This window comes from Boleophthalmus pectinirostris, unplaced genomic scaffold (genome assembly GCF_026225935.1).
Source record: "Boleophthalmus pectinirostris isolate CB_2022bp ecotype Guang Dong unplaced genomic scaffold, ASM2622593v1 HiC_scaffold_5, whole genome shotgun sequence".
Taxonomy (NCBI): domain Eukaryota; kingdom Metazoa; phylum Chordata; class Actinopteri; order Gobiiformes; family Gobiidae; genus Boleophthalmus; species Boleophthalmus pectinirostris.
This window is the reverse complement of record NW_026571404.1, coordinates 3003769-3019878: the sequence shown is the minus strand read 5'-3', so window position 1 is coordinate 3019878 and position 16110 is coordinate 3003769. Positions and strand designations below refer to the sequence as shown.

The 16110-nt window shown below is 40.7% G+C and overlaps 1 protein-coding gene across 2 annotated transcripts in view; it reads right to left on the bottom strand.

Moving 5' to 3' along the window:
- slc1a4 (solute carrier family 1 member 4) overlaps positions 1-16110 on the bottom strand; it is a 45120-nt gene that overhangs the window by 15183 nt on the left and 13827 nt on the right. For both annotated transcript variants that reach the window (XR_008633393.1, XM_020927767.2), the window contains exons 2-3: positions 8779-8821; positions 3190-3255 (exon numbers count right to left, since the gene is read on the bottom strand). Coding sequence is in view for 1 of the 2 variants with exons in the window: in XM_020927767.2 (XP_020783426.2) it covers positions 3190-3255; positions 8779-8821 (109 nt within the window). In the remaining variant the exon portion in view is untranslated. The remainder of the gene's footprint in view (positions 1-3189; positions 3256-8778; positions 8822-16110) is intronic.

Below are 16110 nucleotides of genomic sequence, written 5' to 3'. Positions count from 1 at the left end.
GAAAACCTTTTACCTGAAGTTCCACAAACCTACAGCAAGAAACTGCCAGCTGTTATGAAATAGTTCTTTTCAATGAGGTCAGGTTAAAATGTGTATCTGATTTTTGTGCAGTCTTTTCATGAACTACTTTTTCTTGTGTTCTTAACCTAATATCTGATCAAACATGACCGACGGTGGCCGTTACACTGGCAGAGTTCCAGTGGCCTCTCTGTTCGCTCTTTGTACGTGTAGGTCTCTATAGTCTCTTCAGATTCAGTGAACTCTTCTAACGTAAACAGGACGTGTCACTGGTCCATTGTTCGGTACAGTCCAGAGTTTGAACTGCAGAGCTCCTCATATCTCCGTCTGCCGCTGTTTGACCCGAGCGCAGGAGACAGACTGACCCAACAACCCGGATCTGGACCGAAGCCCGAACCAGACGAGCGGGTCCACGAGAGCGAACACTGTCCCAGAGAGAGACTGCAGGGACAGCACAAAACTCTCACTATCAGAGCTGGGCAGAGTGGCCAAAAATATACTCAAGTAAGAACAACGTTACTTCAAAATAATGTTACTCAAGCAGAAGTACATTGTAGGAGTAAAAAAGTATTTGGGAAAAGTACTCAAGAGTAACTGTCAAGCTCTACCTGAAGGAGAATGTTCAAATCATTTCATATTTTCAACGTAAAGCTTCTCTCATGTGTAGTACTGTTACTTCAATAAAAATATTACTCAAGAAGGAGTAAAAGTAAATGTAGCCGAGTACTACCCACGTCAGGCCACTGTATAGTCGAGATATACAGGTATTTGCCAACGTGTTGCCTGAAGAGTGCACACAGTACAGCTTTATTTGAACACTTTAGTGTGAAGAGATAAGAGCCCAAACGTGACCACAGATGTCTCTTGGGTTTGTGGTAAAAAAAAGAAAAGAAAAAGAAATGTTGTGGGTGAGTTTGTAGCAAATTTAAATTAAAATATTCAAAGTTGTGTTGGGATTTGACTGCAGGGCTCAATGCTCAATTCGGATTTTTTGGTGAAATCCAATTTTTTTGCGAGATCGCTCACATTTCTAATTAAAAATGACTTGTGTGTGATCTCCAGTGTGAACTTTAAACGCCCCAAAAGTGTCCCGCATGTGCATTGGAGGACACGACGACGTCACACACAACGATCGTGCTCTGTGTTTATGGAAGTCGTCTAAACTCTGGGCTTGTCTCTCAAAATCCGGTCCAGTTGTTGGTAAAATGTTCAGCTTACACGTCCACAGCCGCTTCGTTTGTTTGAGTCTTTGTCCTCCTTGTATTTGTGTCGCAGGTTCTTTATTTTTCGTTGACAATGGAGCCAGGACCGTCTGTAACCGTGCTTGGACATTTCTTTGACAATCATTTCAAAAAACGTCCGGTTCTGATAAGACTCCGATCCCCAAAAATATGAATAAACTCACTAACCTCACTTTCCCTCCAATGACGAGACTCAGAGTCTGATGTGTAGGTGGGATGAATGTGACCTGACCGTTCAGACTGAAGTCACATGTCAAAAGATCAGATATACATCGGTTTTAGGAGCACAAATCCAAGTGTCCTGGGTCACATTTGAAAAAATCTGATCTGTATCGTTCAGATTGTCATTAAAAGATCAGATACAGGTCACATAGGAGCAAAAAAATTCAGATTTGGGTCACTTCAGGCTGCAGTTTGAACGTAGACTAACTTCATAAAGAGAAGTAAAGCCCTGTTACAAAATTATTTATTTTATTTAGTTAGTTTATTTAGTTTTATTGTTATTTTTATTTACTTTTCTATACAGTTATTGCATTTTATAAATCTCTTCCTCTATACCGAGTCACACTGACCTGAAAGACCTGACCGTGAAAACCATCAACCCAAACAACAAACCCACAGAGTAAGAGACGTTTACATGGAGCCCAATTATAGACTGTGAATGTAAAGCTAAAGTACAATTATGGTCGTACGTCAAAGCAAGACAGCGAGGACTGTGACTGGTCCCCTCCACAGCCGCTCTGCAAACATTTCTGGCACTCTGCTTTCCCGCTTCATTTTGTAAACACAAACACAACGAATGCAATCCTCGCCCCCTAGTGTTGTGTCCGTGATTTACCTCACGGCGCACAGACCTTGAGATCCATAAATCAAAAACGGCGCGGACAAGGCGACGGTGGCAGAGTGTGTTGAGCCAACGCAGAACTACAATTGGTTACACCCTTATCATCAAAAGCCCCCCTAGTCAGAAAGCCCACTAGTCAGAAGGCCCTGTAGTCAGAAAGCCCACTAGTCAGAAGACCCACTAGTCAGAAGGCCCACTAGTCAGAAAATTATTCCCTCTTCCATTGGTTTGTCAGCAACATTTCTCTTGAACAATTGAATGTATATTTGATGAAAGCAACAGGGAATAATCCCTGGAGATCAGGGAATAATTAGTAAACTTTTGGATTTATACCAATGAAAAATGGCTGCAACATCAACAATTTTAGAGATATTGACAGGAAAACACATAATCATGCAAACAGCATTAGCTAAGGCCAACATTACTTAATTTGTTAGTTTACAAACCAACCAATGCTATATTAAAAGAAAAAGATTTAAAATAAAATTGAAATGAAGGTTGCAGAGCTCGAATTACTGAACATTTTACAAGTTGTTGCCTGAAAGTCAGACAATTATTAACCCTGTTCCACTTAAGACAGACATTTCCACCCAAATCATTATTTCCTCAAAATTTTTTTCTGTATTTTAAGGGTTTAATATATTTATTACTTTTAATATTTACTTTTAAAAATATTTAAAACTTGAAATACAATTTCATTTGTAACAATTTGTAACACTACCTGAACATGGATTTTCTGACTAGAGGCTCTTCTGATGATAAGTCTGACCCCCTACAATTCAGTCTTAAGCCACCAGCCACCGTGTTCCAAACAGGAAGTGAGCATGGGCGCACTTCCAGCTCCATCAACCATCGAATGTTCGTATTAACCCGTTCTACATGTGTAGTAAGAGACAAATCAGGCACCTTCTTTCCTCGACTTTGCTCTTACCAGTGTTCGCAACAGGTTTGATGACAGAACTCTGCTCCAAAGTCGCCCCTATAACTGCCGACCTCATGAGCTTCACTTGACTGGAGCCGAACGCTGCGGGTGATGTCGCACTCACTTATTCTTATGAGCCCAAAAAAGAGTAATGGTAACAGTACCTTCTGGTAGATCTTGGTTCCGTTGGTCATGTTCCCGACGGCCACCATCTTGTAATCCGTGGCATACTGCAAACAAAAACATTTGATTTATTATTTGCTCTCAAACTTTACATCTCTGCTTCTCGCTGGGGGTATAAAGAGTATTCAAATGTGGATGTGGAACTAACAGAAGGGTTGGTGGTTCAAATCTTGCCTGAGGTCTGAATGTTGTTGTGTCATTGGGCAAAACATCTGTAACTGTATGTCACTGATGGACAGAAAAGGACATCTTAAAATCGAATTATTATGAATGGTATTAAAAAGAATGATTATAACAATATCAGTCCCTCAAACCAAGGCTAAAAACATCTCCATGGAGACTTAGACAAGCAGGTGGTGGGTTCTTCATGACAAAAGTTTCACACGTTTACATGAGAATTCATTTTAAAAGACCATGTAAACACTTAATTTGTAATGAAAATGATTATTCGGAATTAAACTTTATTCCAGAGTAAGTGTGTGGTTTATTCAGATTTTAAAGCCGAATTAATTTATTTCTCGATCATGTAAACGTTTATTCCTCTTAAAAATAATGTCGGTGGTTCGGCTCATGCTCGTTGTGGACGATCTGGCTCCACCAGTCCTGGTTTCAGACTTTCCTCCACGTCTCTTTGGATTTGCGAGCGGGATGCGGGAGTGGGCGGAGGTAGAGTAGCCTCACACTCAGTTTGTATTCTTCCTCCTTCTCCGACACTCTTCCCTTCTCCTCCTCAACTCACAGACGTAAAGCGTGATGAGACAATTCTCCAGCTGCTGCTCAATTATCATCGGAACCACTGCGGGAAAAGTTTGGATCGCGTTTGTGTCCGTGGAGTAACGACAAACCGAGACAACAGAAAAGCCGGGAGCAGCTGAAGTGTGTCTTTTCTTCTGGTCGATGTAAATACGTTCGTGCCTCTGTCCAATCAGAACCTTCTCACCCCCAGACGTTGAGCAGAATTAACTATTTAATTCAGAACTATTCATTCGGAATTAAAAAAACATCATGTAAACGTGGCCAGTGTATCTTTAAATCTTGAAAAGTGCTGATGTGAATGTCCCTGGGAAACTCTGAGGTAAAACCAGGTGAATGATAAACCAAACCCCAGTGTGAGCAGCAGGACCCGAGGAGCCAGAGGGTCACTGGGTCCAGTACAGACCTGGACCTTCCCACGATATTGTGTTTGTCAGATTAGACTTACTAAGAACTGGTTTTAAAGGAACCATGTCATAGATGATGATGTGAAAGTTCAGGATCTACTGTATCTGTGCCCTAAGATACAAGATAAACATGAAGACAAACAAACGCAGCTTTTACTGATAACAATTATAATGCTGATGTATACTTCATTACAAAAACACTGCACATGACGGCCAATTTATTAAAGTTAGAAATGTTTTTTTGGTTCTTAAGATCTTTATCCAAGAGGCTCTGTTCACGGTTACGTCACAAACCAAGAAAACGTTCGGAAAGATACGATGACGACTTCCGGTGTAGTTCCCGACTCTGGACTCGCTGACCGACTTTGACCAAATCCACTGAAGTACCGTATTTTCCAGGTTCTAGGTCGCGATCTTAAGCCTCCAACCCCATCAAAAAACGACCACGCGCCACAATCCAGAGCCCCCCATACACGAATCCACTCGAGTGTCCCAGCACGACTTCAGTAAACTACAAAACCGCAAACACACACGGAGCAGACAGCGACCGCACAGAGAAACACACCCACAGACACACTCATCACTCCACGCCGACGAGGAACGGAACGGAGGAACGAACCGAAAAAAGCGAGCGCGACGTGCCGCTTCTAGACACGACTGAACAACTGAGTCACTGCGAACACGCCGACAATCCATTGGTCCCAGACACACCCTCCCTACACGCCACAACTGAACAAAGCCCAGAGTCACCGTGAACGAACAAACAAACAAAACCACTCACCCATCACACTGTTGGGTTTCCTTTAAAGTCCCAAGCGGTTTATTTGTGAAAAACGTTCGAAAACAGACCATTTAATGACATACAATAAATGTGATCAGCGGTAAAATGAAGACTGCAGACGTATGTGCTGTTTGGAATCATGCGGAATTTGGCGCCTCGTCTCTTCTAATCACATGTACCCAGTGCACTTGGAGTTGTGCGTCAGTGGGGATATGATGAAAACTGAGGTACGGTTGGAACTGTTGATTAGACAAACATAACAGAAAACTACAATAACATGAAGAAAACTGGGACATTTTCTAATTTTTCCTAGATTTTGTCAGACTTATACCGCGAACAGAACCTGCTGGAAGTCGTCATCGCATGTTTCCAAACGTCTTCCTGATTTGTGACCGCCCAAACAACACCGCCACAGAGTAATTTAGAGGCATTTAGACTGTGAATATACAGCTAAAGCCCAAGTTATGGTCGTGTGTCAAATTGTTTGCGTCCTGATGCAGCGTCTGTGTCACCTTGAACCTGCATTGGCCGACGTGCACCTCCTAAATTTTGTAACTACGTGTTGTAAAATCAAAAAACAGAACTTGGTTTAAACCTAAGGTGATAACCACACGACAACGTTTTTTGGTCAAAACAGTGAAGTTTGTATTCGTTTTGGCCTTTCGTCCACACGGAGCCGGCGTTTTGGGTGAGCGAAAATGGTGTTTTTTGAGAACGGGTTCCAGAGTGGAGAAATCTGAAAATGCTGGCGTTGCGTTGTTGCGTGGACAAGCAAACCACAGCTTTTGGGAAACTGTCATTCTGCTTGTGTTTGCTTGTTGCGGAAGAGGAAGGACTTCATGTGCATGCGCTTTTTGTATCTTTCTGTATCCTGTTAACAGCGCCACATACAGGTGTGGCCTATGTATTACATCTATTTCACTCAGTGCTCTGTTGTCGAGTGGACGTGAATATTTATTGAGCCGGCACGTGTATGGACGCCAATTTTTTTTTCAATCTCAATGCCAAAAAAACCCAAAAACATCCAGAAGCGTTGTTGTGTGAACGTGCCTCAACCTCTGCACCTGCACCAAGCATGAATCAGCAGCTTTTCTACACAGTCATGTTATTACTTTGTCTGGAATGAACAACAATGCAGCATTAATCTTATCTAATTCTATTATGATTTCACTAATGTTATATGCTCCTCTGTAAAATAATATGAATCTCTAACTTGCCCAAAATAAATACATACATAAAATTAAATTATAATAAAACAAGCAATTGACGCAACCAGGCCAAGAAGTGTTTTACAGAGTCTGTGTCTATTGGGTGTAACAGACTTTCTCCAGGCTGCAGTGAGTCTCAGTGTGTCCCAGCCCCGGAGCCTCCACATGGGCCTCTGTCACAGCCCTGAGCCTGGACACCGCGCTCGACTCATTTGACGGTATTTTTAGACTTGGCCCAAAGAGCGGAGCCCCTCGCATCAAGACGAGGTCTGAAACTGTAAAGACAGCGTCAAAAGCGGCCCCCGACATGTTTGCATTGAAACAACCGAGACTCTGTTCTTTAGTTTGTGATTCACCAAAACACGAGCAGGAGGGCCTCTCAGTCCCAATGAATTACCTAGAAGATTCTGAATTCTTTGTAAAGATGCAGTAACTTCTGTGGTGGAGAGACGCTGCTCACATATGTTGAGGTCTTGATAAGTGTTTTCCCACAGTACGGCATTAAACTTGTCAATTTTCAGGGAGACAAACATGGACATTTATTGTTCTATGTCAAATCTGGAGTAAGAAGAAATGGATGTTTCTGTATTTAAGACACCAAATGAATACACCTTTACTCATCACTCTGTAAAGATAGTTTTTATGTAAGAGAAGAATTTAAAATTTTAGGCCTTTATTAGAGCTGATTGTCTTGAGACTCGGCAGATGTCACTGCAGAGCTAAGCTGAACTTGTATTGTCACTGCAAATCTATTCATGCTGACATCACAAAACCGGAAGAAGTCTGGAAACATGTGGATGACGACTTTCTTTGGGCTCTGTTGGCGATTGTAACCCTGACAAAATCTGAGAAAACTGAGAAAATCATCAAAAGGTCATTGTAGCGTTCTGTTATGTCGGGCAGATCAACAGTTACGACCAGTTGTCTGTAAGTGACATCGAAGACGCGAGTCCTGTTCTCCATGGAAAAGCTTTGCCAGGTTATGAAGACTCTGCTGCTGAATCCACGGTTTTATCACAAGCTCAGAGTCGATAACTACCGTATTTTCACGACTATAAGTTGTATCAGGCATAAAATGCATAATGAAGAAGAAAAAAATCATCTATAAATCGCACTGAGCTGTAAGTCGCATTTTTGAGGGGAAATTTATTTTATAAAATCAGAGACCAGGAACCTACATTTCATCTTGAAAGTCAAGTTCTAGTAAAAATAATAGAAGAGAGAACAACAGACTGTTAACATAACACCAACAGTTCTTCAGATAACTACAGCATAAACAACAGAACAGAACAAGTTCACCAACTCACTCCAAATCACTGAATCCACTGAATTCATCCTCAGTGTCACTTCTGAGCAACTCCGGCAACTCTTGCTAAATCTAGCATTTAGCTCGCGATTAACTTGTTTGTTTTCTTCATTGCAGTTAGAGACCTGGAGTTGTGTTTTGTTTCATTCATGCATGTTTAACAAATCCTGCATTATGAGTCTGTCTACATCTCCAAAGCACAAAATGCTCTGTTCCACCTTGTGATGTCATGAAGCAGAGAGAAGAACTCAGCCTAAATCAACAGGGTTTGTGTGTTAAATAGGGCTGGTATCATTAGGAAGTTGCCGATACGATACACACCTCAATACATAGGCCACGATACGATATATATCTCGATACAGTGCAATTTCGATTCGATACGATATATTTCAAATCAATTTGATACGGTACAAGAAAAAAATAAAGGCTAAATCAAGGCTTTGACAGTAAAAGTCTTTGTTAAACCACTTCTTCTTGTGCAAAGTTCATATGAAACACAAACATTTTAATCATCAAAACAGTGAAAATGTCAAATGTGTCGCATAAACGAGTTTCCTTCCTCTAAACAAACAACAAAACTGTAGCTGTAACAAAATAACTAATACTCTTGGTGATATATCGATACAACAGCCCACGATATCGATACTGTATCATCACATTAAGCGATATGATATATCAATATTTAGATATTTTTGCACAGCCCTAGTGTTAAACGTGTGTGAATGAAACAAAACACAACTCCAGGTCTGTTTTTGATGAGGAAACATAACATCGATCAGACATACACCGCTCTGTTTTATCATCTCAAATATCGTTCTTTCTCTCGCGACTCCTTCGAGGCAGCAGAAGTGCTCCGGATCGGACTGAAGCCAAACCAGCCGAGCACGTTGCCAGGTCGGACACGGCCGCGTTGCCAGGTCGGACAGAATGGAATCGCTTCTCCAGGACAACGCGGCGTATCCAGGGAACCCGGACAAGAGGCGTTCGGCGGAGCGTTGTAAAAGTGAGTTCATTAGAGGAGAGAGAGTGGATCTGAAGTGACCGAGTGGAGCTGGAGTGTGTGTGCGAGTGACCGGATACAAAGACGAGAAGAATTAAACATTAAAAAAACTCACCGAGCGGAAAGCAGCGGCCACCAAGTTGGACGGGAAGAGGTTTCTAGAAGACAGAAACAAATCAGCATGAACACAGATTAGGATTGTGTGAAAGGGATTGTATGAAACGCTATTTTCTGATGTTCTAATGTGGCTTCCTCAACACAAACAGACATTTTGACGAGGTAACAACATTATAAACATGTCTTAAAGCTCCAAAGAGTCAATTTTGTGTAATATAAGACCTTTAAAAGTAAACAATTAATAAACAGCTATTATTATTAGGGTTGTCCCGAGCTGATCACGTGATCGGAAATCTGTACCGATCACTTGACTGTGGACTCGATTTGGACTCGGCCGTTATGTTCCGATCAGGTATCGGATAAATAATATACATATATAACACACAGGACACAACAGTTTTTCTGAGGCGTGGGATTTGTTCAGGGACGTCCCGTCAGCGCGTCTGTCTGTCCCAGCGTCTGTTGTACTAGAGGTGCACTTACGCTGGGACTTTTGGGCCGTGCCGTGTTCGGGCGCTGTTACCTGTGATTCTGTGGCCCGTGTTCACACCTGCGCAACCGATGGTGTTGCAAAAAACAGTGCTGCTACACAGGGGAGTTGGCGCTTTTGGCGGTGAGGGTCCGTCCAGTGGCGAGAAGTGTCTATTGAGCGGTGGGACTGATGTTGTGGTGCACTCTGTGGGTTTATGAATGTGGTGGCGGTGCGGGGAGAGAGGCTGTGGAGCTTCTGTCATCTCGTATTTTTTTGGTAAGATTTTGTTTTATTTGGATCATAGACGAGTCTAAATGTTTCAAATATAATGCACATGCAAACATATAATATCAAATATAAAAAGTGTAGATTGTGCAGAGTCGAGTCTCAGGTCTGATCTGGTTCTGGTCTGGTTCCTGTTTTGTTCAGTTCATTAAGTTTACTAAGGCAACATTCAGACTGCAGGGCTTAACGCTCAATTCCGATTTTTTTGTGAAATCTGTTATTTTTTCGAGGTCGTTCACATTTCCAATTAAATGTGACTTGTATGTGACTCCTGTGTGAACATTAAACGGCCCAAAAGTGTCCCACATGTGACACTGGAGACACAACGACGTCAACCGCAGCGAGCGTCTCTGTGTTTACAGAAGTTGTCCAAACATGGACGCAGCATCGAGCACCTGGAGATTTTAAAGTTCCTCTCGTACCGGAGCCAGAACATGAACAACTTACTTGTTTTAAGGAGGAGATTGAGAAGGAGAAGGACGAGGTTTGTGGTCGTGGTGTTTTGTGGTTCAGTCCGTTGAAAGGAACATGTGGATGTGGAGACGGAGCCAAGAGTGGTGAGTGGAGATGTGCTTCACTTCAGTCACACAGAGTTCAGTAACAATTTTCATCTACTTCAGCGCAGAATAGTGACGTTTGTGTCTTGTTGATAACGTGTAGATGGATGAATGCGCTTTGGCCGTTCACACTGAAGTCACATGTCAAAAGATCAGATATGTATCAGTTTCAGGAGCACATATCCAAGTGTCCTGGGTCACATTTGAATAAAAAAATCGGATCTGTGTCGTTCAGACTGACATTAAAAGATCAGATACAGGAACATAGGGGCCAAAAAATCTGATTTGCGTCACTTCAGGCTGCAGTCTGAACGCAGCCTAAGTTACACATTCCAAGACCAGACTGTGAAAAGTCAAGTTTCAACAATGATGCTTCATGCTTAGAAAAGTTAATAAAAAAAATTTGACTTTTGATTTTTCACAAGTTCAGCCCAAATATTACACATGAAATCAACACAATCTGATCCCGCACACATCCTTAGTTCATTTCATAAAGTTTTATAGAAGTATCGGATCGGGACTCGGTATCGGCAGATACTCAAATTTTTTTTAAATGTCATCGGGACATCCCTAATTATTATTATAGAATTTCGATACAGTTTAAACCACATTTTTGCCCTCCTCTGGTCAGTCCTTGTTTAGAGTGAGTATATCATCTGTGTAGTTCTATTCCAGTCGTATAGTTTATTTCTACATACAGTATAAGACCTTGGATTACCACGAGAATAACTGCAGTCCATAGGCAGAGTTTGCAGGGGTCAGGAGGGTCACTGCTGTCCTGGTTTAGTCCTGGTTCAGTCCTGGTTCAGTCCTGGTTCAGTCCTGGTTTAGTCCTGGTTTAGTCCTGGTTTAGTCCTGGTTCAGTCCTGGTTCAGTCCTGTTTTCAGTCCTGGTTTAGTCCTGGTTTAGTCCTGTTTTAGTTTCAGTCCTGTTCAGTCCTGTTTAGTCCTGGTTCAGTCCTGGTTCAGTCCTGGTAGTCCTGGTTCAGTCCTGGTTTAGACCTGGTTCATGTGTTGTAGTTTATGATTTATATTCTGTAGTTGATTATAAATGGTGTTAATGTTAATAACATAATTAAACATAATTTTGAGTAAAAAAACATCAAATATTACTGATTTTTACTGAGCTGGAACCTTTATTTTTGCACTGAAAGTTTTAGTTTTTTTTTTTTTTTTTTTTTTAACCAATCATTATGCAGTCATGTTAATTATCGACCGATACCGATTCTGATGATCATGAGACTTCGCTCACTTAATCTTCTGATCCAGTGTTTTTAAAATTTTCACGAACACATTTTACAAAAGGACACACTGTACTTCATTTTAAAGCCCATAACTTCTTGAGTCCAGATGCTTTTCACATTCCAAAGTTCAGATCCACACAAACATCTGCGGGTCGCTCCAGCCCAAAGCCGACATTTAAGGACATCATCTTTATCCAGCCGACCTCGGCTCCACCTACATGGACCTGCCGTACCTCAGAACCTCAGACTGAACGCCTCTGCTCCACGTCTGTAAGTCCCATTTCACCTCTAAACATGTTTTGTTCAGAGTGAGATTTAGGACGACAGCCCCAGAACAATAAAGCAGAGTTACTGAGAAATACCAAGATTCACAGGGGGTTAAGAGCGACGCTGAGGAACACGGTGAGAAACGAGAAAAGTCACGGTGACCTGCTAAAAACGACGGTAAATCTGAACAGCAGAATTAAAATGTGGAGAGAAGAAACAGGAGAAAAGAGGAGGCCGTGGAGAGGGTCAGAGGGTCAGGCGGAACAAGTGTGTCATGAGAAATACCCAGGGTTTGAAGCAGAATTTTTTTTAAGATCATCAAATCGACATATGATGCGTCTATAAGAAACGCAATTTCCAAACTGTATAATGTTCTCCTTCATGCAAGAAATGATACTACTCAACATATCAAGAAAAAATGGGAAAACAAAGCAGGAATAATTGTATCTGAAAGAAAGCTGGGGACTTCCACGAGCTCACTGACAGAGAGAACACTGTTGGAAAAATATCATAAGATTCTTTAAGACCTCCCAACAAAGTAAATATAAAAATGCAAATGCCGAATGCTGGAGGAAATGTGGATCTACGGAGGTGAACCATTTTCATGTATTTTGGGAATGTTCGGCATTACGACATTACTGGTCTGGAATATATAAAGCTCTAAAGGCTTTATCTGGCACCAGATGAAAAAAATCCTCAAATCAAGGATCACCTCGTCTCACTGAGCTCCTCAGTCCAATCCAGAGTTAGATTTGTCCAACAGCACTCCTAGATTTCTATGTCTTTGGAGGGGCACTGCAGACAAGTGGTTAAAAGCTGTTTTTATCAGCTTTGGAACAACACTAAACTCTGAACAATCATTTCAAGATCAGCATTTGATAAAACTGGTCTCTCTTTTATTTCATCTCGTTTAGATTATTGTAATTCTCTTTTTATGTCTTTTAATGCCTCTACGTTTAAGCGGCTGCAACTTGTACAAAATGCGGCTGAACGCGCTGTATCTCTATGATGAATAAAAGTTTATTCCTATCCAATCCCTTAAGTTTGACAAATTATAAATAAAAAACAAAAAAAGTTTATTCCTGTCGCTATCAGGGCGCACGTCTGTCTCCCCCTCCCTCCCTGAGATGGCGGAGGAAGGGCGGCTCACTCAGAGCCTACGTCAAGTTTGGAGGGCGGAGCCTGTGCTTTCTCAGGACGGGCGGGGGGAGGAGCAATAGATTTCAGAACTATTGTGTAATGGATGTTCCAAAACCCAAACTGTGCTTGAATATGGCTCCGGTCAAGTGGTAACGGAGGGAAACAGGGTCAGATTTTTGACATTCAAATGTCTCTTATTCAGAAACTAGAGGAACTATTGAAATAAGTAAAGTATCAGAATGTAGGAAAGAGTTACACTCCAACAGGGTCAAGTTAAACCTGTGAGATTCTTTCAAGTTGTTGACAAAAAATTTAAAAACTCATGTCGGTAACGGAGGGAATGAAATATGCAGCACTTTTTGGTCAATAAATCCAAACAGTGATAACTCTTGGTTCTCACTTACATATCCTTAACAAACTGGTTTGAATATTTGCTTCATATAGTTTTCTACCATATGGTACAAGATTAGGTTGAAAAACCTCTTACTTTTTGACTCATGAGATTTTTTATTAAGAAAGTTCATGGTAACGGAGGGAAAAGTAACGGAGGGAAAATTGTGCAAACAAGTAGAAGGTGCAGGATTTTACATCATTTGTCACTTTTTTCTTCTGAATACTTTAATATTACTTCAAAATGAAAGGAAACTATTTCTATAAAATATGTCAGTCCTTCCAAGCAAATTTTTTATCATTTTAAATACTTTTTTTTTTTTTTAAATCATGTACCTTCATCAACAGTTCAAAGATGGAATAACACAAGATATGATGAAATACATCCATTTATTTACATGATTTTTGGGTCTTTGAAATTTGGGAAATAATTTTTGTTCCATGTTTCATACATGGTCTGTTTAAAACATATGGAACTTTAGAACCAAAAAATGGTACAGAAAAAAGGTCAACAGTTTCATAAACTAGAGTACATATGTATCTGTTCAATACATTTTTATATCAGATGCATTAACTTGAATTTTTGGCCTTGTTGTTTACTTCTGCTTGTCCGGGCCCTTATGTGCAGAAGATACAATGTGAAAAGAGATATTTTACATCAGATGGGCCCTTTAAGCTTTTCCCAAAATTCACTGAACATTCTCTTTGTTCCGGCTTTAAATCCTCGATCTCAGGAATCGTTGCCAACACAGAATGTCTGTCTCTTCTCTGATTGGCTGGTGCCCAAACTTGCACTTACGGAGTTTTTGCGAACCGTCTTTGTATTCTGATTCCTGATCTAGTCACTGGAGAGAAATGAAATTGAGCCGAGGCACTAGGTGGCACCAGCCTGCCAGAAAACAAGCCCTAATAACATAAATTATCAGAAGACCAAATGAACCTCACTGGACTAAAATCTTTATCTGTTTCTGAACATTCTGTGAAAATTTGGGAATTCTTGTTGAAAAAACCTCAAAGTTATTAGCCTGAGAAATTATGACAATTTTTTTGGGACATTCTGTACTTTGGAGCTGTAAAACCACCTGTAATTGAATAAATGTAAATTAGAGCTGTTTAATGTCACACTGTGGAACATTCCAGGCATATTCAGAGAAATAAGCAGGTGACGGAAAAAAGTTGCACAATCCACCGTTAAATTTAGCAACATAAATTCAAACAATTCTTATTTATCCAAGAAGGTTTTCACAGCTAAATTTCACTACACAACACAAAAGTCAGATTAGTCTTCTCCATGTCCCGCTCTGGAGTCCAACTAATTCAATTTTCCTAATCCTCTGTCGTCCAATCGCATCGCACCGTTCACGACCAGAGCCAATCAGAGCGCGGCTTCGTCTAAATGAAAGTTGACAGTTCTCTGGCTCCTCGCTGGGTCCGTTTTCTCTCCTGTCACGTTCACACACAGAGATCTACAGAGTCCTGCAGCACAAAAAGGTCATCTGCTCCACACTCGGGGCAAAGAGTGAGAACACGAGGACAAACGGAGCACGATCGATCAGCCAAACCACTATCACTGTTTGAAGAGCCGGAATTTAAATAAAGTCTGGAAATGTGTCATGTACGTGTCTCTGTGTCAATACAGCTGGAAACAAAATTATTCAACCCCCACTGCAAATTACAAAAACAAAACTGCAGCGGGAACAAAATATATTTAAACTAGAAAAGCAGTCAGAGAGCGCAGACCTCCGCCAAGGACTACCCCCATTTTTTATATAAATTGCGATAAAATCAGTCTTCTGGATCAGATCCGGATCAGCCTTTGGAATATGAAAGAGGATCCCATTGTCCATCCCTGAGTCAAATTTCATGGGTTTGGTCAATAATTAACTGAGATATTGAGAAACAAAATTTTTGGCCCCATTTACCACAATGTTAACTAAAATTTCAAAGTGATCCAGAATCCAGGATTTCTTCCGGATCAGCCCCAAAATGAAATCAGTTCTTCCTTTTCACATTTCCAACAAATCCTGAAAATTTTATCAAAATCGGTCCATAACTTTTTGAGTTATGTTGCTAACAGACAAACAAACAAACAAACAAACAAACAAACAAACAGACAAACAAACAAAAACAGACAAACAAACAAACAAACAGACAAACAAACAAACAAACAAACAAACAAACAAACAAACGCCGGCAAAAACACAACCTCCTTGGCAGAGGCAAAAATCCTCTTGGTGATATATCGATACAGCAGCCCACGATACGACACATCGATATTTCAATATTTTTGCTCGGCCCGAGTGATTACAACATAACTTTGTATAAAAATAAATAAATAAACATTAGACTTTGACAATTAGTAAATATTCTGTCCAAAGTGTTCAGTATCGGTGCCTGATACCTGATACCAGTATCATGTTGGGAAGTTTATTTTCAAAATGTAATCCCCTACAGATTACAGATTACATACACCAAAATGTAGTTTGTAACAGAATCCATTAAATTACTTAAAGTGAGTAATGTAATCTGAATACTTTGGATTACTTGATTTGCTGTAGAGAAACAAAGACGAGGAAATCGTAACAAGATGTTTTGTCTGATAAAAGAAAATAAAAAAAGTCCAGACTTTACTGAACCAAATTAAAAATATTATTGATAGAAGAAGAAGAGACACGTCCACACAGCAGGATTTAGACCTGGTTTAGTCCTGGTTTAGCCCTGGTTTAGTCCTGGTTTAGTCCTGGTTTAGTCCTGGTTTAGACCTGGTTTAGACCTGGTTTAGTCCTGGTTTAGACCTGGTTTAGTCCTGGTTTAGTCCTGGTTTAGTCCTGGTTTAGTCCTGGTTTAGTCCTGGTTTAGACCTGGTTTAGTCCTGGTTTAGTCCTGGTTTAGCCCCAAAACAGTAAACTCCCTCTGTGTAATCCATTTACTTCAACAAAGTAACTGTAATCCAATTACCACTCACTGAAACAGTAA